Source organism: Pantherophis guttatus, chromosome 16, assembly GCF_059756535.1.
Source record: "Pantherophis guttatus breed Tessera chromosome 16, ASM5975653v1, whole genome shotgun sequence".
In the NCBI taxonomy this organism is placed as follows: Eukaryota; Metazoa; Chordata; class Lepidosauria; order Squamata; family Colubridae; genus Pantherophis; species Pantherophis guttatus.
The window spans coordinates 12,841,711-12,869,370 of NC_142078.1; the positions used below are offsets into that span (position 1 = coordinate 12,841,711).

The 27,660-nt window shown below is 44.3% G+C and overlaps 2 protein-coding genes across 2 annotated transcripts; both read right to left on the bottom strand.

Moving 5' to 3' along the window:
- Positions 1-5,737: 5,737 nt before the first annotated feature.
- Positions 5,738-13,113, bottom strand: ZBTB34 (zinc finger and BTB domain containing 34). The gene is made up of 2 exons (XM_034416586.3): positions 12,974-13,113; positions 5,738-7,288 (listed from the first exon to the last, which is right to left on the bottom strand). Exon 2 carries the CDS (start codon positions 7,264-7,266, stop codon positions 5,782-5,784), a length of 1,485 nt encoding a protein of 494 aa, XP_034272477.2. The 5' UTR covers positions 7,267-7,288; positions 12,974-13,113; the 3' UTR covers positions 5,738-5,781.
- A 10,292-nt stretch (positions 13,114-23,405) lies between these two features.
- On the bottom strand, positions 23,406-26,363 carry ZBTB43 (zinc finger and BTB domain containing 43). Its single transcript, XM_087879573.1, has 2 exons — positions 26,230-26,363; positions 23,406-25,050 (listed from the first exon to the last, which is right to left on the bottom strand). Exon 2 carries the CDS (start codon positions 25,036-25,038, stop codon positions 23,647-23,649), a length of 1,392 nt encoding a protein of 463 aa, XP_087735699.1. The 5' UTR covers positions 25,039-25,050; positions 26,230-26,363; the 3' UTR covers positions 23,406-23,646.
- Between the last annotated feature and the right edge of the window lie 1,297 nt (positions 26,364-27,660).

Below are 27,660 nucleotides of genomic sequence, written 5' to 3' on the forward strand. Positions count from 1 at the left end.
CCTGCATGCTTTGCACCTAGGTGAGGATAAGGTCCGAGCTTCAAAAGAGTAAGAAGGTGTACGCCCCACACATTGTAATGGAAACACGGTGCAAAAAGGCACGATTTAGGGATTGTGGCTAGATTTGAGGCCTGTCACCTTGCAGTATTCCGGGGGAAACAGTAGAGCAAAATCTGAGGAAGACGCACGAGGGCTGCTTCGCACAATGCATTTTGTGCGAAGGCCAGTCACGGGTATCTGGAAAGCTCAACACAACTGCTTATTTTGCTGCTGACGCTTTGCGCAGAATGGTTCACCCACCCACCCCTTCTAACGCTGATGATGTTAGCTAGTTGGGTCGTGAAACGTCTGTAGGGAAACACCTAAGCTCAGAGAGCACCGAAGTCCCCAACAGTCCAACCCTGAGCTACAAATATTCTCCTCTTCTATCAGTAGAATCGTTCGTCTCAACTTTTCAGCAGCTGGAAATTGTAGGACTTGAAATCCTTAACAAGGGGTAGAGTGGCCGGCTAAAATAACTACAGTTATCTGCTATTAGAGAGTCAACCTGAATGCAGCAAGATTGGTGCAGCTTCTGAAACACACTTAAGGCAGCGTTTCTCAATGGTGACCATTTCAAGGTGCCTGGACTTCAATTTCCAGAATTCACGCCGGCTGGGGAATTCTGGGAGTTGAAGTCCAAGCATCTTAAAGTGGCCAAGGTTGAAAAACACTGGCGTCAGGAATGGGGAAAGGGGGATATGGACCATGTTATGACAGGAGTGAGGAATTAAATTAGTCGGTATTATCAAAATATCCAGATATTTTTCTTCCCTGCGGACATTTGGTCTTTGCTGGATGTTTGCCTGGTGGCAGAACCAGAGCAGAAATTCACTGTATACATCCTGCCCTGCCACGCTTTTAAATCTTACTGAAAACTGTTGAAAAATACGTTGATTTAACTTTATGCAGGTTCTTGGCTTCCTACAGTTGCCATCTCCGATGAAGCTCTCTGATTTATACAGTACTATATTATGGCTTGATCATTTTTTTTAACCCTAGCAGGCAGTTGAAAAGAGGAAAAGAACCTATCAGCACAAGCAAGCATACGAAGGAAGGACTGAAAAAAACCTTTTAAAAGAAGGCTGTCATCGGATGGGCAAACGCTTAGGCGGGTTAACACTAACTATGCCCCCTCCCCGAGTTATGAAATCTGCATAATTAAAAAAAACAAGGTAGACCTTTTGGATACATCAGTCTTTGGTAAACTCAAACCAGCTCAAGTTTACAGCTTAAAAATAAACAAACAAACAGTATTTGATACCTCGGAAGGAAGGACCGAGAGAGGGCTAAGACCGCAGAACAGAAAATTAACCGTACTCTTTTTTTTCGCCCCCCCCCCTTTAATCCCGACTACTATGGAGTAAAGCCAACCGATTTAAAAGGCACCGCAACAGAGGTTTGCTGTAAAAAGGTCAGGATTAATTTACGCAGCTGGACTTTTTGTTAAGAAAACCTCGGCAAAGCAATTAAAAAACCGGTTTCGTTCCTTGGGCGGAAAGGTAGGTCTTAAGAGGATGCCTGAATGGACACCGATGCCCTCGCCGAAGCCTGGGAACCGAAGTTGCCCTATGGAAGTGTGAAAATCGCTTTTTTTTGTTTTTGTTTTCTTCTGGTGCCCATTGTGGGCATCTTGCCAATTCCACCTTGCCAGAAACCTGTAATCTTTCTCCTCCCAGCAAAGGTAAAGGTAGAGGTTTCCCTGTCCAGTCGTGTCCGAGTTTAAGGTGCGGTGCTCGTCTCCGTTTCTTGGCGGAGGGAGCCAGCACTGTCCGAAAACATTTTCCGTGGCCATGGGGCCAGCGTGGCTGTATGACATAGGCGCACAGAACGCTGTGACCTTCCCACTGAAGTGGTACCTGTTTATCTACTCACTTTGGCATGCTTTCAAACCGCTAGGTGGGCAGAAGTGTCCTGCCCCCATTGTACACTACAGGTTGGCCTCGACATTTCAACAGTTTGCTTACTGACCGTTTGAAGTGATAACGGCGCTGGTAAAAGTGACTTACGACCGTTTCTCACAGTTACGACAGTTGCAGCATCCCTCTGGATCAAAATTCGGACGCTTTGGACAGCTGGCTCATATTTATGTCGGTTGCAGTGTCACAACCACACACACCTCTCTTCCTTTCGCGACCTTCTGACAAGCAAAGTCAACGCAGAAGCCAGATTGACTTAACAGCCTCGTTAATAACCTAACAATTGCGGGAATTCACTGAATAACAGTGGTAAAGGGAAGTCGTCAAATGGGGCAAAATTCACTCAACAACACTCTCGCTTAGCAACTGAAATGTGGGGCTCAATTGTGGTCGTAAGTCTGTAATTTCTGCCTGTAATTTCCTGATGTCCAAAGGAGATGAAGGGAGGACAGAAGAAAAGAGGAGGAGACATGCAATAAATATATGGAAGTTTGTTTGTGGGTGAGCGGGCTCTTTGGATCCCAAAGGCCGGGGAAAAAGGAAATAAAAGAGCTGGTTTGAGATGGTGACAGAAGAAAGTATCTCTAAGAGAGGTTGAAGAGGAAGAGGCTGATTATATATATATACTTGTTAGTTTTAACTCCACTCACGGAGTAGACGTGATGTACTGCAGATTTTTGTCACACTGCTGTAACGACACATTTCCCTCTGAAACACTGCAAAGATCTATTCTCTGCTTTTCTTAAAGTCTAAGATATATAAATAAATAGCAAATCTGTCATCTTGATGACCCCTGCGGAACCAGCAGTATTTTTTTTGAAACCTGCAATTCGGGAAAACAAAACAAACAAAAAAAAAATGGCAAGATTGTAGATGTCGCCTGCACTCCCTTTGAAAGGTAATTTTCAGGGCCCTCCTGTCTTAGCTTCCCTCTGCATTAGCCCAGCTGTGCGCTTTCAGTGTTTAAAACCCCGATAGATATTCACGTTATCTCTTTTGACAGGTCGCCTCGGCGGAATGGAGAATCCTGCCGGCGGATTACGGCCCCTCATTTGAGAAAAGCCAGGCCTTTAAAAAAAAAAAAAAAAAATTCACAGTTGTGAGAAGCTTTAAGGAATCACCCTGGAATTAAAAGCAAAGGCTCAGATTGAAATGTAACAGCGTGCACGACGATATAAAAAAAAAAAATCCTTAAAATCGGCAAAGTGGTCATGCATTCTCCAGGCTTGGCAGAGAGAGAGAGGTGGAGAGGCAGGACATCCGTCTGTCCCACCCCTGTTCAAGCAGCATATATTGGGAAGATTGGAGAAACCGTAGTTTCGTTTAACTAGGAATAGCATGGCCCTGCTGCCATGGGTTATAGGCACATAGAAAGAGAAAACTGGAGTTCTGAGTCCCAAAGTTGTTTTTTTAAGAAGCAACTGGACTTTCTGAAAAGCAAAGACGTCCAACAGCCTCTTGAAAAGGCATCTTTGGGACAATCAGGACCTGGACGACGGAGAAGCTCCATAGACACCGGAGTCCCGAGCACCCTTCAAACCAAGCACCATCCATCTTTCCTTCTGCTCAACCTAGTTAACCCTACTGTCTACGCCTCCATATCAGAAATCGAAGCCGCCACTAATAAACCCAGCAAAAGGAGAGCAATTCGGGAGACTCAAGTTTCCCGTAAAAGCGAAAACACCGATCAAAACGCCGCTCATTCCGCTGAACGTTAACATGCTTTAAAACGATTGAACGAAATCCGTCATTTTCCCCGCTGTATAGAATTTTTTTTTTTTTTAATACAGTCAAGTTTGCCAGCTTATGCTCTTTGAGGTCTGTTTGAGGAAAGCAAAATCTTAAGCGGGAAGGTAAAAAGGTTTTACTACCAGTTTAAAAGTTTCACATTTTCTACGCTGTAGGTAAGGGGGAAGAAAAAAGTTAGCACCACTTTTGAAAAGTTATCAAACATCTGAAAAGCAGAGAAAACAGGATATTTGTTATTGGCTCTCCTGTGAAAAATACTGATTTAGCCACTGTTACGGAGAAGCTAAAAGAAGCCTCTCTAATACAATAAGATATATTGCTCATTGTTTCCCATATAATATCATTACAAAAAAAGTTTTTTTAAAAAATCAACTGTTTCATTTGAAAACACTTAAGTATGAAGGTTAAGGTGTACCTGAAGAGGTCCATTACAAATACTGCACTGAAATATTGTAGATTCAAATACAACATCCTTTTTTTTAATCCACTGTTAAGCTGACCGTTTGAACCATCCAGAGCGATTAATGTAAAACATGATTTTAACCTGATCTGCCTTTTTACAGTACGAAATGAAGGTAGATTCTGAGGAGAGTAAAAAATAGTTAAAACCACAATCCTATATTCTGTGTGGGCTAATACAACAATACATTTTTTTTTAGTTCCTATAAAAATGGGGGAGGTCAGCACCAAAGTTGTCCAGTTTGGGATTCTGGACAAAAAAAACGCCCCAAATTAATACGTTTATGGCATTTGGTTTTTATACGCTATGGAGCAAAGTTATAGTAAAAAAAAAAGTTATACTTTGCTTGCTTCCAGACATCATATTTGCACAAAGTGAAAAAACTAACCAACCAATGTTTCTTGAACAAAATCCTGGCTGGGGGACTTACAAGTTTGAAAGCCTTATCGTCAACAGGGTTCTTTTTAAAATTTATTTAAGATATTCTACATTCACCCCTCACCAACCAGAAGAGGAAAAAAAAACCCCAAACCTTTTATAAGTGTTTATATATACCGTATTTTTCGGAGTATAAAATGCACTTTTCTCCCCCCTAAAAGGGGAAAAATTTAGGTGCGTCTTATACACCAAATGTAGCCCCGCCCACCCACTGGCCCTCACTCTTTGGCCTCTGCCTCGCAGCAGTTACTTCCTTGCAAGCAAACAGCAAGAAGAAACAGCTCCTTTCAGCTTCAGCACAGCCTAATTAGCACAAGTTGATTGGATTGGCCTCCCGACTCTCAGCTGATTTGCTCTCAGCTGTTTTGCGCAGGGCTCTGCTGCTTGCTGCCAAGAGGTAAATTGCTGGAGCAGATTTTTTTTCCCCTTGTGCTAATCAAGCTATGCTGAAAACGAAAAAGAAAGTAAAGCAGGCTGTTTGCTGCAAGGAGGCACAATTGTTCAGAGGCAGAAGGAGATTTCTTTTTCTTCTTTTCCTCACCAAAAAAGGTAGGTGCATCTTATACGCCGAAAAATACGGTATATATATATATATATATATATATATATATATATATATATATATTATATAAAATTCAAAGCTATCAAAATAGTTATTCCACAAAGAAAAGAAACAAACTAACAAAAAAAAACTTTCTTGAACCCACGTTGTTATATGACAAAATAAAACGAGCGCAGCTGAGAGGCATATGTATATCTTTTGAGCTATGCCACTTTGATCAAATTGAAATAAAAGTCCTAACTGAATACAAGACTCACATCCAAGGAAATCTGCCTGCTCATGGGCTCCCCAGAACGCAATGCGTTGGTGAACAAGCCTGCACTGTCCCTGTTGTCATCACATCTTTAGCTGACAAAGCTCGCCCCGCCATCGGCGAGCACGTCATTTCCCTAGATGGTATATTGGGAGTAAAGCTCACCCTGCTTTTTTTTTTCTTGCAAACGAAACAAGCAGGGTTTTGCTCCGGAGACACACCCGCAAGGACGACTAAAATTTAGGAGGGGGGGGAAAAAAAAAACAACCCATTATAACTGGTGAAAGCGATCGAAGGAACAAAGAAGGAACGTGTGCTTTGCTCGAGTTGCGTGGAGAGAGGGAAACGGCCTCAGGTGTTTTTAATCGGGGGTGTGCACATCCATGGTATAATCCAGAGTCTCGGGCGCGGAAGCATCGTCGTCTCTCTGTTCCATGTAGACTTCTGTTCTTTCGGGCGATTCCACCCGGCTTCGGATTTCGGCCACGCCGGGATGATTCTTCCTCAAGTGCTGGTTCAAGGTCCCTTGGAAAGGGAAGCACTTCCCGCAGACTTCGCAGCGGAAAGGCTTGTCATCGGTGTGGCCGCGGATGTGGTACTCCAGCTGATCCTTGCGGGTGTATTTCTTCCCGCAGTACTTGCACACGAAAGGCGTGATGCCCATGTGTAACCTCATGTGCCGATCGAGGCTGCCCTTCTGGTTGAAGGACTTCCCGCAGTAGATGCAGATCAGCCGTTCGCTGTAGGCGTACCAGTGGCCTCTGGAATTCCTTTCCCGCGGGCCGCTCTCGTAGCCCGGCTGATGGGCGGAAGGCTCGCCGTCGGTTCCCGACACCAGGCTGGAAATGTCGCTGTGCAAGTGGCTGGTGGAGACCCGCTTTTGACGGCCACGGCCTCGGTAGGAGCCGAGCATAGACCTCGAATTGCCGGAGCTCCTCAGGCTGCTGAAGGATTCGGAGACGTTAGCAGACTGCGAGGTTCCCTGGGAATACGAGAAAGCATTTTGCAAGACGGAGCCGTACGACCCCACGTTAACAGCTACCACTTGTTCTCCGTCCACCATTTCCGTGTGGTATCCGTCGTCGCCAAGTGAAGAGCTATCCGAGCAGCTGGGCCGGTCAGATTTTTCCATTTTGACTTTCACCTCGGCAGCTTGGCTCTCTCTAATGATCAGCTCCGCTTGCTCGTGGTCTCCTTCGACTTGAATCTCGTATTCCGAAACGCTACCGCTGCTACCCCGGTCCGAGTGGCCTTCTTCTTGCAGGCGGCCGCGGAGAGCGTTGACCGGTGTCGTTTCCATTCGGAGATCATTCCCTGAAGCCGGTGGGCGGCCCTGAGCGCAGTAGGGAGGAGGGGAAATCTCAATGGGGTTGGCAAAATAGCCGCTCTCCTTCATGCCGTTGTGGTTCTCCAAGGGATCCTCGGCGCCGATCGTCACCGAGTCAACTTCCCCGACGCTGATTTTCGAATGGATGCTTTCCAGGATCTGAGTGCATTTGTCGATGACGCACTGCATCTGGAGAAAGCTGGCTGCGGTGAGGAAGCTGACCACGTCCTTCAGCTGCAGAGACATCCTTCCAGTGTAGCAAAAAGAAAGCAACTGCTCGAAGACGCTGGGGTTTTTAATGACGGAGATTGACAAGCCACTCATGGTGTTCAATGCCGAATGGTCGCGGAAGTAGGGAGAGCTGGCGGCTAAGACAGCCTTGTGAGCTCTGAACGGCTGGCCCTGGATGTGCACAACGATGTCGCAAAGCTTGCCCTGCAGGCGGAGTTCGTTCAGCTGGCTCAGGACGCTGCTGCTGTACTCGGGAACGTCGAACTGGATGAAGCTGCTGCTGTCCATGTCTCCTGGCCCAAGGTGTAACCTGCAAAAAAGGACACAAAAGCAGCGTTCACGAAATCAGATTTCAAAATGCACGGCTTGCTTTGTGGGGGGGAAAGAAAGAAAAAGAAAATGAGCCACCAGCCGTTTGGGGCCAGGGATGTGATTTTTAACTTGGCACCGCATATGATCTGCAAGTTGATGAGAATAAAAATACAAGAGGTGGCAAGTTTTACCCGGGATTTAAAAGAACAAATTACATTCATGAGACATGGCACATTTGGAGCTGCGCGAAGTAGGGGGGAATTAATTCCTCTAACACGGAGTCGCTTGATTAGGGGAGGGGCTGCAGTTTGGTACCACAATCTCCTAGAACATCGGCATGACTTATCTCGCATGAGCCAGAACTATTCATACGTCTTCAAATTAGCACATTGAGCCTCTTCTTCAAATATCGGGAATTAATAAAACCCATTAGAAGTTGAACTAGCTGTGTACTAAGAATGCAAAAAACAGAGGAACTAAATTATTTGTTACATTTATTTGCTGCCTATCTCGCCCTACATTGTCTGAAAGGAGGCTGAATGGGCAGTTGACCCCCAAGTACTGTTGATGTACACTAACAGGTCACGCAACATTAAGAGGCAAAGAATCTTGCAATTTCCTTCCTTCTCGTGACTCCAAACCAGAATTTCTCAACGATTTGAACCATCTTAGTAGACAGAAGAACAACTTATGTCAAACTTTTTGCTGCAGTTTTCCCCAAACCCTTCCACACAAAAGCATCCCTTTAAAAAAATAAAATAAAATATAACAGAGATAAATCAGAGAAAAATTGGCAATAATTTCTCTGCCGAGCCACTGGCTCACACCGCTGATAGTCAGTGATAGCAAACTTACTAATTGGGATGGAATTTAATTTCTTGTCTCATCTTCCAGTGTGGGTGCAGCCTCATCTATCTGAATTGTGAGATTAAAAAAAAAAGAAAAAGATGATCTCATTTTTATTCTGGCCACCTCACTGTTTAAAGAAGCATACATTAGCAGCCTCTCCAAGCTGAGGCCTCCAGCTGTTTTTCACTGTAATTCCCCGGAATCTTAATCAGCAATCACTTTGAACTCTGGAAATTGTATTCAATATATCTCAAAAAGCAGCAAGGTGTTTCCATTATGGAATAAGGACAGGTATGCAAAAAAAAAAAAAAGAAAGAAAGAAAAGAAAAGAAAAGAAAAGAAAAGAAAAGAAAAAAGAAAAGGAAAAGAAAAGAAAAAGAAAAAGAAAAAGAAAAAGAAAAAGAAAAAGAAAAAGAAAAAGAAAAAGAAAAAGAAAAAGAAAAAGAAAAAGAAAAAGAAAAAGAAAAAGAAAAAGAAAAAGAAAAAGAAAAAGAAAAAGAAAAAGAAAAAGAAAAAGAAAAAGAAAAAGAAAAAGAAAAAGAAAAAGAAAAAGAAAAAGAAAAAGAAAAAGAAAAAGAAAAAGAAAAAGAAAAAGAAAAAGAAAAAGAAAAAGAAAAAGAAAAAGAAAAAGGAAAAGAAAAGAAAAAGAAAAAGCATTATAATTTTAGAATGAAGGATTTCATAACAGCGCATTTTGGTTTTTGCAGAGTCCATATGAACAAATCAATGTCCACAGTAGATAAAGCAACCTTGAACGTATGGACCTTGCTTTTATTTAAACTTCCACATATTTTACAAGTCCGTAAATACCATTTCTGAAGAAAGGCCTATAAAGCAGAGAACGTATCCCGTCTACACACGTCAGTACAGGCAGATGCCATAAATTGAACCTTAAAATGGTATTTGTGAGCCATTGCTGTGAAGAAAGAATCACCTTCACATGACAAAGGAGAAGGATGGTTGGTTATCTGGAGCTAGTCCTGTTAAGCTATTATATGTACAAGTTAGGTGTTGTTCCTGGTTGTGAAGTCGTGTCCGACCCATCCCAACCCCATGGACAACCTTCCTCCAGGCCTTCCTGTCCTCTACCATCCTCTGGAGTCCATTTAAGCTCACGCCGACTGCTTCAGTGACTCCATCCAACCACCTCCTTCTCTGTTGTCCCCTTCTTCTTTTGCCCTCCATCCTCACTCCATCTCCAGGGAGCCCTTCCTTCTCATTAGGTGGCCAAAGGATTAGAGTTTCCTCTTCAGGATCTGGCCTTCTAAAGGGCAGTCAGGGTTGATCTCCTCTAGGACTGACCGGTTGGATGGCCTTGCAGTCCAAGGGACTCGCGGGAGTCTTCTCCAGCACCAGAGTTCAAAGGCCTCCATTCTTTGGCACTCAGCCTTCCTTATGGTCCAACTTTCACAGCCATCCATTGCAACTGGGAACACCATCGCCTTGACTATGCGCACTTTTGTTGGCAGGGTGATGCCTCTGCTTTTTAGTGTGCTAAAGTTAGGTGTGGATAGGCCAGTTAGCGACTTTATTTTTGCACTTGCAAAATTGCTAAGACGTGAAAAGCACTATTCTGCGCTATTAAACCAGATGGTTTTATCCATCATTATCCATGATCTGTGTTGATGTTTTCATATAGGAAAAGATTCAATGTATTTTTTCAGTTCAGTAATATTGATAGACTGAAAAAAGTACATTGAATCTTTCTTACATAAATACATCAACAAAGAATGGCTGTTCAAAGTTAGGAACAGCACTGAAAAAAGGGGATATGACTTTTTTTCACACTTACGACCATGGCAGAGTCCCCATGATCAAGATTCAGACGCTTGGCAAATGACCCATATTTATGACGGTCGCAGGGTCCGGGGTAATGTGATTTCCCCCCCCCCACACTTTTGTGATCTTCTGACCAGCAAAGACAATAGGGAAGCCAGATTCACTTAATAATCAACAACCACTTCTTGTCACCAAGAATTGCAGTGATTCACTTAACAAATGGGAGAAACTCACTTAACACGTCTCACTTAGCCACATACATTTTGGGCTAAATTGTGGTGGTCGGTTGAGAGCTACCTGTACAGTTTTCTTTATGTACCTTATCACCACCTCAGTTTCTCTACAGCTGTCTATAAAGGATCTCACTTCCACACCAAGCCTTTAAGTAAGTCAAGACTAATCGACAGCATCAGATAAACCTTAGTAAAGAAAGGAACCTGGATAGTTCAGCAGACTAATGGATTGTAATTTAACTCCAGCTGTCTGCAATTAAAGTAAGTTCAAATCTTGCCAGGCTCAAGGTTGACTCAGCCTTCCATCCTTTCTAAGGTAGGTAAATTGAGGACCCAGTTTGTGGGGGCAATAAGCTGACTTTGTAAAAATATACAAAAGTATGAAGGCTATTGCTTAACGCATTGTAAGCCGTCCTGAGTCTCCGGAGAAGGGCGGCATATAAATCATTTTTTTTAAAAAAATGGGTAGGAGGTACAAAGAAAACCAACGGGTGCCTGAAAAGGGAAGCCACGTGCAACTTTATGACAACAACGAGTAACTACTCCTGGGATGTGAGAGCATTAACAAGGCCTGGAAGTTAGAAGGGTGTATCAAATGTTCCCATGTCAGATTTTTAATATCTATAAATGTTGAGACTTCTTCCTCCTTTAAGGTGCCTTTGCCTTCTTAAAACCTTCAATGCCATTAACAGTCCCTCTTACGACTGGCTCTGCCTCACTCTGTCGCTTTTTCCCCCCGATGTAAAACTCAAATCTGTGGGAGGTTTATAAACAAAATTCTACCTATCATCCATTGCTGCATTCTTCTCTTTATTCCCCCATCGCTTCGGAACAGCCTCACCTATTAGTAAGGTAAAGGTTCCCCTTGCACATATATGCTAGTCATTCCTGACTCTAGGGGGCGGTGCTCATCTCCGTTTCAAAGCCGAAGAGCCAGCGCTGTCCGAAAACATCTCCGTGGTCATGTGGCCGGCATGACTCAACGCCAAAGGCGCACGGAACGCTGTTCCTTTCCCACCAAAGGTGGTCCCTATTTTTCTACTTGCATTTTTTTTTACGTGCTTTCGAACTGCTAGGTTGGCAGAAGCTGGGACAAGTAAACGGGAGCTCATCCTGTTACGTGGCGCTAGGGATTCGAACCGCTGAACTGCCGACCTTTTGATCGACAAGCTCAGTGTCTTGGCCACTGAGCCATCACATCCCTTACACAGCTCTTAGTATCCAGTCTTTTTTAGCAGCAAGTTCCAAACCGCCGCCAAGGTAACAATTTCCAGACCAAAGCACGGGCCCCTCCAACTAGACAGAAGGGAAAGGAGACCCTATAGTATAGAAAGGTTTCACTAAACAAATATCCCAGACTTTATTAGCTGCCCATATCTCAACAAGAGACTCCAGAGTGGTGAACAATATCAAATAATAAAAAAAAAAAATTGGAGTGTAGAAAGCCTAGCAGCGGTGCAGTACTTAAGTAAACCTACCTCAGGACCAAGTATTGTCAGATGAGCTGGCATCCGTATACCTGCCTTCATATATATATATATGAAGGTATAATTTCATATATATATATATATATATATATATATATATATATATATATATATATATATATATATGCATATTCTTTCTAGCCAGGTTCCACCTATGTAAGCTAAGTTGTGGAACCTGCCTAGAAAGAATATGCACATAAAAGCCTATGAAAAAAGAAAAAGACATATCTATCTATCTATCTATCTATCTATCTATCTATCTATCCCTTGGCTTCTAGGCAGGTGCCTTCCCCACTACCCCTAGCTGGCTCTGGGTGGAAGAGGAGGTTCTACAATACGTCACTTGGGGACCCAGACAAGAGGGCAGGGCTGCAAACTAATGAATGCCACTGAACTAGAAAGTGGGTGAACGTGAGTTCTAGTCCCACTTTTAAGCATGAAAGCCGGTTGGGTGACTTTGGGCCAATTGCTAGGTGATGGTGAGGTTCTAGTCCCACCTCAAGCATAAAAGTCAGTTGGGTGACTTTGGGCCAATCGCCAGGCAATGGTGAGTTCTAGTCCCACTTTATGTATGAAAGCCATCTGGGTGACTTTGGGCCAATCCCCAGGCGCCGATGAGTTCTAGTCCCGCTGTGAACATGAAAGCCCTCTGGGTGACTTTGGGCCAATCCCAGGCGCCGATGAGTTCTAGTCCCGCCTTGAGCATGAAAGCCCTCTGGGTGACTTTGGGCCAATCCCAGGCGCCGATGAGTTCTAGTCCCGCCTTAGGCATGAAAGCCCTCTGGGTGACTTTGGGCCAATCACCAGGCGACGATGAGTTCTAGTCCCACTTTATGTATGAAAGCCATCTGGGTGACTTTGGGCCAATCCCCAGGCGACGATGAGTTCTAGTCCCACTTTATGTATGAAAGCCATCTGGGTGACTTTGGGCCAATCCCCAGGCGACAATGAGTTCTAGTCCCGCTGTGAACATGAAAGCCCTATGGGTGACTTTGGGCCAATCACCAGGCGACGATGAGTTCTAGTCCCGCCTTAGGCATGAAAGCCCTCTGGGTGACTTTGGGCCAGCCCCTCCCTCCCTCCCTCTCTTCCAGCCCAGCCCACCTCACAGGGTTGTTGTTGTTGTTGTGGGGGAAGGAGGAGGAGGAGGAGGCAGCCACTACATTGTCTGCCCTGAGTTACTTCATAAAGCAATGAAGGCAGGATAGAAATAAAAAATAAAATAAAATAAAATAAAATAAAATATCCCTCGAGGGAAGGGAAGGGGCCGCCTGAATAGGAAGAAGCCGGAAAGAAAAGGAGCCCTGACAGCCGGCCTCCCTTCTCCCGCCTCACCTGAGGGGCGTCGGGGTCTCCTCACATGGCGGGCCCGCCGGAGGGAGCTCGGCCCTGGCCCGAGTGCTGCTTTCCCCCCGGCCGCCGCCGCCAGCGCCGCCGCTTTCCCCCCTCAGCCAGCGGCACCCGGAAGCGAACCCTTCCTGATAGGGCGGGGGCCGGGGGGGGAGGGAGGGAGAAGGAAGCGCGGTTCCGCTTCCGGGTCGCCAATAGGCGGTGGGCGGGGAGAGCGTGAAAAAAAAAAAAAGGAAGCGCCGGGGGCACGCCCCTTCGAGGGAGGGGCGCGGCGAAAAAAGGAGAAGGCGCATGCGCGCGAAGAGATAGCCTCGCACCTCTATTCCCTTGCGCCCCTAGTGGACGTTTTGTTGAGCTGCTCCCAGCAGGTCTGAAACTTAATCCGGATTTTGCGTGAAACCTAAATCCTGAAGTGGCTCGATAATATAATAAATTATTAATAGAATAAATAAATTATTATAATAAATATAATAATATAGTGTGGTGTGGTGTAGTTAGAACTAAGGAGAAATTTGCTGACAGAGCAATGGATCAGTGGCACAATTGGCCTCCAGAATTTGTAAATGCTTTTTAAAAAGTTTTTAAGAAGAGGTTGGACAACAATTTGTCTGAAGTGGTGTAGGGTTTCCTGCCTAAGCAGGGGGTTGGACTAGAAGACCTCCAAGGTCCCTTCCAACTCTGTTATTCTATTCTAGTCTATTCTATTCTAGTCTAGTCTAGTCTAGTCTAGAATAGTATAGTACAGTATTATAAGATAAGATAATATGATATATGATATGATATGATATAATGTAATGTAATGTAATGTAATATATGAAATAATAATTGAGAGGATAAAGGTTAGGTTCAAACCTCAGCGTATTTCAGGTCAGTTTCCTTTTATAATAGAATAGAATAGAATAGAATAGAATAGAATAGAATAGAATAGAATAGAATAGAATAGAATAGAATAGATGAAATAATAATTGAGAGGATAACAGTTAGGTTCAAACCTCAGTGTATTTCAGGTCAGTTTCCTTTTCTTGGGGAGGATGGCATCGAATCCACCTGCACAAGAGGTATTATAGGTTCTTGCATAAATCCGAATTTTTGGGGGTGGGGGAACGGGTCAAGAGAGAATGCTGTCCTCAATTGCAATGACCCACGGTCATCCGGGATCCAAGCTGTTCTGTCCTCCTTCAGAGACACAGAAACGAGCATGGTAGAGCATAGATCAATACAGTTTTTTTAAAAAAATTGGTTACACTGATCAACGCGCGTTTTATTCTCCTCTCCCCCTCTTCTTTTTCTGTGTGGTTTTCTTTTGTTTAGGGAAAAGGCATTTTCATCAGATTGGGTTTGCCACAACTTTCTGTTGCTACGTGAGAATGCTGTCAAGTGAATTCTCTCTCCCCCACCCCCCAATTTTTTCATCTTTCCTGCCCTGGTGGTTAAATAAGTCACTGCGGCTGTTAAGTGAGTCACACGGTTGTTAAGTGAACAACTGACTTCCTCCTCTTGGAAGGAAGGTTGCAAAAGGGAATGACCTCGGGACGCTGCGCCCATCATAAATAAGAACCGTATGCCAAACATCCAGATTTTGATCAGGTGGCCCTGGGGATGCTACAACGGTCATAAGTGTGAAAAAAACACTACTAAGTCCCTTTTTTTCTGGTGCCCCTGTAACTTCAGTCACTAAACGAATGGTTCTTGAGCATTTACTATGCAAATCATACATGGTGACCTACACAGCACTGCACCTTGATTCCCACAAATTATGGCTCAGCATCTGGAATGAACCTCTCTTCTTTTTCTGACCCCTTTGGTGGATGCAAAATCCGAGTTTTTTCCTTCGGCTGACACCCGCCCCCCACTTCCCCTCTGCGGGGCTGTGGAGTTAATTGAAAGCCTTTTTTATTTTGGGGAGGTCTGGCTGGGTAGGTGGGCGTCTAAAGTTTATGAACTGATTCAGCCCAGCATCATGTTCTTAGAATCATAAACCTCTTCTTGACTTTTGGATTCCCAGGAGAGATTTGGGGATGGGATGGGCTTAATACATTCACGAGTCATTCTGCCTTGACAAATTAAGGTACAAGTGAGTAATGCGGCAGGGTGTTTATATTTGTCGACCTCTGTGCTGTGGGCTCTTTATTATCTTTTGGGGTAGGATAATAAAAAACAAAATCTGCTTTTTGTAAAAAAAAAAAAAGTTTTTAAAAAAGCAGCATGCAGGCTTTTTGTGTCACTGCAATGTCCACAAGAAAAAAAAATGGTTAGGGAATTATAGATGTCAACTGGTACCAATTTCTTGGAAGAGATCTATAACAATTAAATGGTTTTTTAATTGGGATTTTAAATTTTATGGATTTGGGGTTTTAAATTGGGTAGCCAGTGATTTAATTTTTTTTTAATTATCTTAACTTTTACATTTGTATGTTTTTTAATTTTGGCTGTTCACCGCCCTGAGTCCCTTCTGGGAGAAGGGCGGTATACAAATTAAATTAATAAATAAATAAACAATTATTGGAAAAATACATTTACTCACATACTCATCGGCTTTCCCCTCATGTAAATTAGGGAGTGACCCTAACGGTTTGAGTTCATGTATTTTCATAACAGGGATGTTATTATTCATGATTGATGCCAGTATTATTTTTAATTTATTGTATGTCTATTACTGGACGATGACCCTAATAAGGTATTTATTCTTCTACTTTTCTATGGCACGCAGGCTTTTTAAAAAGAAGACTTTTCTTCCTTCCAGATCGAGAAGTCACGAATTGGAGTGCATGTGTTTTAACGTTTTTAAAGTTTTAATGTTTTTCTTTTAACATTTTTTATGGGATTGTTCGCATTGTTTTATTCTTAGTTGTAAGCCGCCCAGAGTCCCTTGGGAGTTGGGCGGCGTAGAAATGCGACAAAATAAATAAATAATAAATAAAGTATGGATAAATAAAGTTCATTGTTGTTATATATAGGTGGAGCTTGACTTACAACATTCGTTTAATGACCGTTGAAAGTTACACCGAAAGCAGTTCGTTTAGTGTCTGGTCAAAGCGCTGAAAAATGTGACTTGGGAACGTTTTTCGTAGTTTTCGCAGCATCCCTGTGGTCATGTGATCAAAATTCAAACCCCTTGGCAGCTGACTCATATTTATGATGGCTGCAGTGTTGTGTGAATTCCCCCCCCCCGAAGGACTACCTATATGAGGTATGCTTTTTAAATCAACGACAGGTAAAGGGGCTTCTTGAAAACAGCCATAAAGCAGTTAATTCATTTCTTATGTTTCTATCTTGGTTTCCGTTCCACCTAAATAGGGCTTGTGAACAAGATTTGTGAAAGGAGGCAGTTTGCAAGTTCCGATGAATTTTTGCACGTTTGATAAAAGTCGGCCGTACCTGTGAAACACCACGGGAATAATTTGGCACAGGTTCCGGCGTGTCCTATTTTCCGGGTCTGAAAGAAACACGGTCCTTCTTTGTTCATCGAAAGGGAAGAAGTTCTGATGCGTCGTGATTGAATTTAAAAAGGGAATTTAGCCGAGAGGCCCGGATTTAAAGCCGAAGTGTGGCTGTTTTGTTTGGAAAGCAAACATTCGCCCTGGCCATAGTCAAGTTATGACAGCTGTGGGGCAGGGCAAGCATCTCGGAGATTTGGATAGATTTGGTTACCCCTATTGAAAATAAATGGCTGAATTCGGATACCCTGTTGAAAAGGAGTGATTAAATGACGTTTGTTGTGATGGCCGGGTTCAGCGGAGTGCCACTGACCGAGGTGGCAGCGCCAAAGTTTTCTGTTTGGGGGTGAAGTTGACTTGAACTGAACACAAGTGGCCTTCGGCTTCTTCGTTTCAGGCGATCCCACCGACTTTCAGAAGTGACCGAAGCACCCTTTTTGCACAAGCGGGTTTCTGGCATGCATGCATGCACGCGTGACAATCAGCTGCGCTTTGTGCATGGGCAGTGGCGGAAATCGGAAGTGCTGGTCTTCCATTTTCCAGTGTGAGCATGTGCGCTAGCCAGCTGATCGGTGCATGTGCACGCGTGGTGGTAACCTGAAGACTTGTCAGCCAGTGCATAACGGAAACCGGAAGTACATTTTCTGGCGGGCACTGACCAGCTGATTGGCATGTGTGGCAATAACCTGAAGACTTGCCGGCAGTAATCTGAAAAAACTGCATGCCCCCGGGAAACTCCTATTCCTAGTTTCGGCCCAGACGAGCGCACGCAAAGTGCTCCCTTCTCGGCACTTAGTGCTACCACCACGCCCACGCACGCTCCCTTTTTTGGCACTCGGTGCCAAAAAGGTTCACCATCACTGCCTTATATCATTCCAGACAAATGGCTGTCCAGTCTCCTCTTAAAAGCCTCCAATGATGGAACATCCACAACTTCTGGTGGCAAGGAGTTCCACTGATTAATTGTTCTGTTAGGAAATTTCCCCTAGGTTGGTTGTCTCCTTGCTTGGTTTCCAACCATTATTTCTCTTCCTGCCTTCAGGTGCTTTGGAAAATAGCTTGACCCCCTCTTTGTGGCAGCCCCTCAAATATTGGGAGAATGTCTAGAATTGTTTTTGCTAAAAATTCAAAAGGTGAGAAGATACCTACTGATGATGAAGTTATTAAGAAAATTATGGAATGTGCTGAAATGAGTAAACTGACATCTGAAATTAGAGAACAGGAAGATAAACAATATTATTTGATTTGGGATTTGTTTTATCAATGGCTAGATGATAAAATATGGAGATGAAATATGAAATTAATGTAATGATAAAATATATGAAGTGTTTTCTTATGGGAGTTAAGCCTTTGTAAAATAATGGTTAAATGAGTACAATAATATAAAGGGATATATAAAACTGTTAAATAAGAGAAATTAAATAATTGGTAATTTTGGATATGGGATTGTGCGCAAAACAATTTTAACCGATCGACACAGTGTCTGTGATTGTATTTGAATGATGGTGGTTTCATGTTTTGTTGTTTTAAATAAAAAACTTTTTCCAATATATATATATATATATATTGGGAAAATGCTACCATGTCTCTACTAGTCCTCCTTTTCATTAAACTAGACATAATGAAACAAAATGTTAAAAAGTTATGTTGTTGATGTCGTTACTTACTTACCAAGCACATCTAAATTATATGAAAGTAACAGAGAGAAAGAGAGAGAGAGAGAGAGAGAGAGGGGGGGGGAGAGGGAGGGAGAGAGAGAGAGAGAGGAGAGAAAGAGGGGGAGGGAGGGAGGGAGAGAGGAGAGGGAGGGAGAGAGAGAGAGAGAGAGGGGAGGGAGAGAGGGAGGAGAGGGAGGGAGAGAGAGAGAGAGAGAGGAGGGAGAGAGAGAGAGAGAGAGGAGAGGGGGAGGGAGGGAGGGAGGGAGAGAGAGAGAGAGAGGAGAGGGAGGGAGAGAGAGAGAGAGAGGGAGGAAGAGAGAGAGAGAAAGAAAGGTGAATCGGGTTCCTATTTATTCAGAAATCCGCAACCGTTAAAAAGATTCGGTGAAACTCGTTTCTTTGGTGGGCAAACAAACACGCGTAGCAAAATGCCGATAACATTTATTAAAACATGTTATACAAAAAAGAGCAACAGACTCTTCTATAAGAAGAAAACAAAGAAACAGGAATCTCACATAAACCACGCTGTACATGTTAAAAGGACAGCAGATTACCTCCCACCTTTGCGATATAGTACATAGCAGTTTCACAGATCAGTTCTAAATATTATAAGTGACAATGCCTAACGGGCAAATGTTTGTAGTGAAATGGAGGAGGTTTACTTGTTTGCCAAAAAAAAAAAAAAAAAAAAAACCCCAAAAACCCTTCCAATCACATTTATTCTAGAAATATGGAGGAAAACCAGAAGGGGAGATATATAGGAGGGGGGGAAAGCAGCAAAAATCAATTTAGGATGCAGGCTTCAAGCAAAGGAGAATCATGTCAATGTAACACATCAAAAATGTTAATATACATTTTAAATCCTCCAACTCTCCTCCTTCCCCCTTGGGGCTTAGCAGCTAAACTCTTCAATTCTACTCATCCATAGCTGAATTATTTAAAAAAAAAGCACAAATTCTTTCCGAATGCTTTTTTTTTTAGTATTCCACTATCCTAAATAAAACAAGTAACTTTCTTTAAAAAAATAGACTCTCGGGTTTAGAAATATCATCTGCCCAAAAACACATTTAACACAGATGCCCTTTTAAAAACAAACAAAGAGGCCAAATGGTGAATTTTTTACAAGATCCTATTTACAGTCTCAGATTCGTGAAACATGCCGCGTTAGGGATGGATGAGTGGGTGTCTGTGGTTAATACCTCTAAAATCCTTTAAGGATTAGAAATAAGAATAGATTTCCCAAACCCAGCAGTTTTGCCTTTGCAGATAAGCAGGAAAGCAATCCAAATAGCTTACTATCCAAATTGCACCAGAATGGAAGGGAAAAGATTACCCCCCGTTTAGCAGCAGATATCCGAAAGAAAATGACGATTGCAAAAAGGAACTGCAGGTGAGAATTTGTGGAGCGTTTCCTTCCTCGTCAAAAGGAAAGTGTTTAGTTGTGTTAGCAAGATGGGTTCAAATGTACTATTTGAATAGTACCAAATGTACTATTATCACACAAAACCACGCTGGCCTCTGCATAGGTGACATATGTCCTCTGGATTGGTTGCAAGACAAGAGTCACTCACGGAGATGTACAGATGGAATTTAGCACAGCACAAGAGAGGGCATACGTACTGCTTATTCCCTTACCACGCACAGAATCCTAGCCTAAAGTGGAAATAACCTATTTCTATACTCCGGGCGTTTTATCTACTTTTCCTTAATTGCAACTGCCATCTGGATCCTCTCCTAAAGGAGGAGGAGAGGGCTATGAATTGCACATTAATTCTGCCTGGAGCCGGCAGACGACAAATATTTATTTAGTTTTATTCCACGCTGAAAACAATGAAGAACTGTGCCTCTGTTCCTATCTGAAGCTACTCGGCATGTTAGCAACATGTTAAAAGTGCACAAGCGTATCCCAAAGGTGTTTTTTTTTTTTTTTTTTCAAAAGGCAACTGTTTCTTGGATTTTTTTCCCCCACTGAAAACCTTCTGCTTCTCATCCAAGAAGCTTCTTCAGTTCTCATCCCAGAAGCTTCTAGGATTTATTTTAATATTTTATTTTTAAATTTGTATACCGCCCTTCTCCCTGAGGACTCAGGGCGGTGAACAGCCAAGTAAAAACATAAACTACAAACATTAAAATACAATTAAAAAGATATATATATAAATTTGGCCCCATGATTAAAAACAATAACAGACAATTAAAAACATTTTTAAAAGTGTTAGGCCAAAAGTGTTAGGATCAAAGCGAAAAGGAAAAAAAAAAAGAAAAAGAAAATCAAGGAAGTCCAGTTGCCTTTTGAAAAACATCTTTGGCACAACATGAGCGTGGTCCCTACACCTCCGGAATCCTGGTTTCTTCCAGGAACTGTGTCTGGTTCCCACTGTCAACTTCTTGCCAAGAGAAACATTAGGCTAGTACACAATTCCTTCCTACATTAAGTCACATCCCCATGGACTAAACCTCTGGCATTTTGACCTGTCTTGATTGCCTTCCAATTGTGCAGGAACTACCGTATTTTTCGGAGTATAAGACACACCGGACTATAAAGAGCAAAACAGCTGAGAGTCGGGAGACCGATCCAATCAACTTGTGCTAATTAAGCTGTGCTGAAGATGAAAGGAGCTGTTTCTTCTTGCTGTTTGCTTGCAAGGAGGAAAACTGCTGGGAGGCAGAGGCCAAAGGGTAGGGGCCAGTGGGCGGGCGGGGCTACATTCGGTGTATAAGACGCACCTAAATTTTCACCCCCTTTTGGGGGGAAAGGTGCGTCTTATACTCCGAAAAATACGGTAACTTTCCCAGAGAAAAGGCCTCCAGAACATTCTAAGGCAGTGACATTATTATTAATATTTTTTGCTTCGGTTTGATTTTGGAAACAAAACTAAAAAAACCCCAGATCCTTAGGATCTTACTTTTCCTCCACACGACCCACCCACCCAGTACCCACCCTTATGTAAACAAAAAACTTCTCGTCCTTATAAAATTTCAAACAAGAAATAAGAAAAAAACTAGACCGAACGACATGAATTAAAAATTAAACCAAAGGGAATATGAATATATATATCTATATATCTATATACACACACGTTCTTGTATATATATACACGTTTTAAAAATATTATACTTTTTTTTTTTGTTTTGTTTTGCTTTAAATACAAAGTGCTTCTGTACATTAGCAAGTTACAGTGTTGGCAAAAAAGATCCCTGCTGAGTTAACGTGTTTGATAAGGGTTCAAGTCAGTGGCAGCCACTTCTAACGAAAGGTTATGGCCGAGTTCGGGGTGGACGCTCGATGTTGACCTTAAGTGCCTGTGGTCAGCTGAAGAAGTGCCTTAGCGGAGACGTTGAAAGATTATCCGTGGGGGGGAGAGAAGGAAGCGACAAAGGAACCTCAACGCTTGACGGGTTTTAACGTATTTAAGACGGGGAGGAGGGGCGTATTTAATTAAGAGAGCAGCTCAGGTTACAGTGCTACCTTTATACACCTATGGCATGCCATATCAGAGCCATATCTGTGGGCACACGAGCGTTTCCCTAGCTCAGTTCCAGCCCGTGCCAGCCAGCTGATTTTTGGGCCTTTCAGTTCCACCAGAAGTTGGGAAACTGACTGTTTCCTGCCTCTGAAGGGTCTCCAGGGGGTGGGGAAGGCCCTTTTCGCCCTCCCCAGGTTCCTAGAAAGCCTCTGGAGCCTGGGGAGGGCGAAAAATGGGCCTACCTGTCCCACTGTGCCATCACGTGCCACAAGCGGGGGCGTATGGGGGGGCAGGGCACATGGGTGTGGGCACACACACGCATGACCCCCCCACGCCCCCCCCACTTTTGGCACGCGACGGCAAAAAGGTTAGCCATCACTGCCTTATACCAAGTCACTCGTATCTTAGACATCAGCTGAAAAGATCATTTCAGCAATCGAAGAAAAGAGGACAGCCCATCTCAAAAATGCTTGCTTTTTTTTTTGTTTTTGTTTTTGTGAATCTACCTAGGCTGTTATTTCCGAACCTTGGAACCCCTTTTAACTCTGTTATTCTGCATTCTAAGACGAGCGGGCTTCCAACTCCCAGCATCCCCCAACCAACACGGGAATTCTGGGAGTTGAAGTCCACCCATCTTAAAAGCGGTTGAGAAACTCCCAACCTAAACAAGGAGCGCAGGTTGACCTTTGCTTCCAAGGTTTACAGGTGGAAACTTGGATTAAGAATACAGGATAGTAATTCTAGCCAAGGAAAGACACAGATGAGATGTAACACAAATGTTACACCATTCTAACCTGCCTCCCTCTGGAACAACGGCCAAGGATAAGAACCTCAATTCTTTACGAATAATCTAGAGTCACTTCGGATTTACGAAATTAATCTGCAGCTAAAAAAAAAAAATGCATCCATTGTGTAGGAGAAGTATCAGGTTTAGAAACTCAGAAGAATTCCCCGAATATGGGCATAGCTTTAAGGATGCTACTTATTTCTCAACCACTGGAAGGAACTGTAGTTTAAAACAGGTTCTATAACCTGGTTACTAATGAATCTTGAGTTAATATGGAGGCTACTACAAACAGACCGCAAACCTCCAAAGATGATTTGCTTTCTGGTTTTGGAGCAGACTAATGAAAATATAGACTCGAAAAAATGACTTGCGCTAAAGGAGGGGGGCACTTTCCTCCTTGTTGGGGAACAGACATAAATGCCCAGTCAAAAAAAAAAAAGAGGCTGGCTTGATTGACTATTGCATTAGAGGCACAAGGGAAGGACGAGAAAGTGAGGTTTTAAAGTGTCCATCGCCGTGTATCACATAAAAAAACCACAAAACTAACAGGTGCTGCTTGCCAAGACAAACAAGAGCCGCCAATCAATGCAACTCAGAAGCTGGACAGACCTCGAAGCTCAGAAATTGGGCAGAACTTCTCCCTCTTGCTCAGAGTCGCCTCGAACCGCGAGATGGGTGGCAAATAAATTGGAGGATAATAATAATAATTTGATTATAATAATAATAGTCTCGCACTTGAAAATTATCTAGCGATATGCTTTTGGAGAAAAGGAGGAAAAATTAACCCGCTCGCTGACCCTTTGGTTCTCAGCCAGCAAGCGCTCACGCCTCTTACTTTACTAGCTTAAATTCAAAGGCCGCTAACCGGGGAGCGCCATCAAAGGAAACCGCCACCCCGCCGGGAGCCTCATCTCACATACGTTCCCGCCGAACCTTAAAATATCGAGCAAAATTCTCTTGAGATGAATTCAAAGCAAGAAGCACTCTCGGCATTCCTTCCGGAGAGAACCCAAATGTTCCCGAAGCACGAATGAAATAGCGGTAAATTATAAGTAGGTTAAAAAGTACCGTTATGCCAACTTGCTGGCCTCTTTGCAGTCTCAGGGCAGGGACGCCTTAAGAGAGGGTCCTGGCCCCCGAGTTTATTTGGAACCCACCACCTCAAAAGCAGCAAAGGCCTCAGGCACGAGGCCGCGGGACGCCACGTTCCGTTCCGCTTGATCAGATCGAGGCCGTGCGACACAATCGCTCGTCCGATTAAGCCGTTCGATTCCCTTTCGATCTCTTCCCTCCCCCCCACTCCCGTCCGCTTCTAGTTCATCTTAGCAGCATTCTGTTCCATTTTGCAGGCTTGGTATGATTTGGTGCAGGAGGTGACGTGCCGGTGGAAACTGTCTCTCCACATGAACCTTTTCCCGCAAATGTTGCACTCGTACGGTTTAATGCCGGTGTGGATTTTCATATGGCCCACCAGGTGGTGCTTCATTTTGAATTTCTTACCGCACACCCCGCAGCCGTATGGCCGGAGTCCGAGGTGCATACCCATGTGACGGTCCCTCTGGCTTTTGTGGGTAAAGCTCTTGCCACACTGGCAGGGGTAAAGTTTGTCGGCGGTAGAAAAGCCAGCGAGGGCGTTTTCTTCCTTGATCCCCGAGGGAAGATCTAAGCTTTCTCCGTAACCCGAAGCCTCCGGTCTCTGGAGGCTTAGAGGCCTATCGTTCCTTTCCCCAGAAAACTCTTCCATGGAGGAGCCGTAGAAGTCAACTTGCTCGTCGTAGTTGCCTTCGTTGGCCGGGTTCCCAAATTCCACTTCCACCTTCCTATCGTTGACCGGGAGATCTTCCACAATGCTGGTCTGAACGGGGTGATCCGGCTGAACGGCGTTCACCGACTCGGAGACATGGTGCTCGTCGTAGGAGCCGTGCATTTCGACCCCTTCGCAGTCTTGAACAAACCTTTCTGTTTTGACGTGGATCCACCGTTTGTGAGACATAATGCTGGGCTTACTGTAAAGAGGCCGGGCGTATTGATAATCAGTACTGTCACTGATGCCTTCTTCTCCATCCTGGCTGGTCATTCCAGTGCTCAACCGGTCATGTTCTGTAGAGGAATTGCTAGGGAGATACTCGTGTTCGGTCAGTTGGGACAACAGCTCATCCTTGGAGCTCTCCTCTTCGTTTTCCCCATCCCTCAGTTCCTGCGCTTTGTGGAAATCCGACTGGCCCGCGGCCCCCAGCTCAAAGCTTTCCGCCAAGCCGTTGTAGTTACTACTGCTCGGAGACTGGTGGTCGCTGGTTCGGTTCAGCTTTTGACAAAGGACCGAAGGGTTTCCTTCCAACACCTCCGTGCACTTGTCCACCACGTGCCACATCTGAAGGAAACTGGCCGCCGTCAAGTAGCTAACGATTTCCGGAGCGGGCATGACGAGTCGGCCAGTGTAGGTCGACAGGAGGATATTCTCGAAGACCCTGGGATTCATGACGTCGGGAAGGACAATCCGTCGACTGTTCTTCAGGAGCACCTGATCGCAAAAATAAGGGGAGCTGGCAGCCAGGACGGCTTTGTGGGCTCGGAAAAGATGACCCTGGACCACGATAGACACATCGCAGAGCTGGCCTTGCTGGCGCTGCTGGTTGAGCTTCTGCAGGACGGTGTTGCAGAAATCGGGGAATTCGACGCGGAAAGAAGTCGCCCCCAGCTCCATCTCATCAGAGAACTGCAAGAGAAGAGAGCGCCCGTTTTAAGAGGAAAAGGAAAAGGGCAGCTTTGCAAATTGTGAAGGCACCCAGGGAAAGCATTACCCAGGTTGGGTAACGAAAAGTTTCTCCAGACACCCCACTCCCTTCTGGCGCTGATGAGGTTACCTAGTTTGGTGACGAAACATCTGCAAAAAACTCCTACTTCAGCGTTACCGATGTTGGGTAACGAAAGGTTTGCAAGGAAACAGCCCAGCTCAGAGAGCCCCAAGGACTCCTCATTTCAACCATTAGCACCAGTCAGTGGAATTTGTGATGCATTTTTATGTTCAGTTAACTGAGTTTCATGTTTAATGAACAAAGTGTATAATAATAATAATAATTATTATTATTATTATAGGTTGATACTTTGTTGATACTTAGGACGCTGAAAACAACCTGTAACAACCATCAGCGCCAGTCAATAGTATTTGTGATACATTTTTAAACGTTCAGTTCACTGAGTTTCATGTTTAATTAATAAAAGTTTATAATAATGATAATGATGATGATAATAATAATAATAATAATTAATAATAATAATAATAATAGGTTGATACTTTGTTGATACTTAGGACGCTGAAAACAACCTGTATCAACCATCAGCGCCAGTCAATAGTATTTGTGATACATTTTTAAACGTTCAGTTCACTGAGTTTCATGTTTAATTAATAAAAGTTTATAATACTACTACTACTACTACTACTACTACTACTACTAATTTTAAGAAGATACTTGATTGATACCTAGGACGCTGGCAGCATCAGCGCCAGTCAATAATATTTGTGATACATTTTTAAACGTTCAGTTGACGGAGTTTCATGTTTAACGAATAAGAGATTAATAATAATAATAATAATAATAATAATAATAATAATAATAATAATAATAATAATAAAGCAACCAGCCAGGGCAGCTGTCAGGGCAGCCTGCTTCCCTCCAATGCCTCTCCTCCTCCGTCCTTCTCTTGCCAGGCAGACGCGTCACATCAAAACCCCACCCCGAGAAGGAAGGCTCGCCACAGCGCCGGGGACGGTAGACTGCTCTTGCCTATGGAGGCTCTCTCGGGGATAAAGGCGCCCCCTCCCTCCTTCCCTCCCCATGCCCGGAGGGACCCCCCCCCGCCCTCCCCCTTCCCCCAACGAGAGCCGCCCCTTCACCTGCCCCGGAGAAACAGCCTCTCACATGGCGGGCGGCCTCCCCAGGCGACCCCGCCGCGCGTCCTTCGCCCCCTCCGCCAGCCTCCTCCTCCTCCTCCTCCTGCAACTCCGGAAGCCGAGACCCGGAAGTCCCCGGGCTCCGCTTCCGGTCCCCGCGCCTCCGCTTCCGGTATATAGAGTAGGAAGGGAGGACGATAGAGTAAGGGCGGGAAGGACAGAGCGGAGCCTCCGAGGGAAGATCTTCACCCCCCCACCCACAATCCCCGCAGGCCGCCCGCCCGCCCGCGACCATTATCCACAGCCATCGGGGGCGGAGCAACATGGGTGGGGAGGGAAGAGCGGCCAAATCCAACCCGGCGCCCGCGGGCGTCTCTTGAGTGGCACCATTTCTGGGGGGGCGGGGCGGAGAAGGGCAGGATGGGAATTTTGGTTTCGGTTTCGGTTTCGGTTTCGGAATAAAAGGCCCAGATTCCAAATAATGGAGGAATTCTGAATTCTTCTTGGCTGGGCTGAAGCTGTTGAAAGGCTTCTCCCCTTTGGGGGAGGGGGGGGCTCTTGAGATGTTGGGGTTCAAAGGAGGGAAATGTGGGCCTGGGGGCGCAGAGACCCCAGGCCCACATTTTTCTCCCCCCCCCCACTTTAATTTATAATATTTTTTGGCCGCCAATCCGATTTGGGCCGCCAGATTTTGAGGATGGTGGGCAAACTCTTCCCATTGATGTTTTTGCTGAGCAAAATCCCGTGAAAAATATTGATATTAATATTAATACACGACCCAATAAATATAATAAATAAATAAATATAATTTAATAAGCAAGAATGTGTGCCCGTGTTTATTTTTCATAGGAAAAATATCGCTAAGGATAACTCGTGCAAACAACGGCTCTTTTGTTATATATATTAAGTACAATAATGCGAATGGGTTGGCCGTTCACATATGATTAGTAATATTATTACGATTAATAAATCATAACCCCACTCCCTTCCAGCTTGGATGACGTTAGCTAGTTGGGTAATGAGATGTCTGCAAGGAAACAACCGGGGTTGTAGAACGCCAAGGATCTCACAGTTGCTCCCCATCCTGCTCCTGCTCTTTCCCCCTTTTTCCTGCTCCTCCCCTCCCCTTTTCTCCTTCCTCGCTGCACAAACCCCACTCTCTTCTAACACTGATGATGTTACCTAGTTGGGAAATGAGATGTCTGCAAGGAAACAACGGAGGGTTTAGAGCATCAGGGATCTCACAGTTGCCCCTCCTCCTGCCCCTGCTCCTCCCCCCTTTCTCCTCCTGCTCCTCCCCTCCCCTTTTCTCCTTCCTCACTGCACAAACCCCACTCTCTTCTAGCACTGATGATGTTACCTAGTTGGGAAATGAGATGTTGCAAGGAAACAACGGAGGGTGTAGAGCATCAAGGATCTCACAGTTGCCCCCCC

Coding starts and splice junctions, on each gene's coding strand:
- ZBTB34 (XM_034416586.3), bottom strand. CDS start 7,266: ATGGACAGCAGCAGCTTCATCCAGTTCGACGTTCCCGAGTACAGCAGC.
- ZBTB43 (XM_087879573.1), bottom strand. CDS start 25,038: ATGGAGCTGGGGGCGACTTCTTTCCGCGTCGAATTCCCCGATTTCTGC.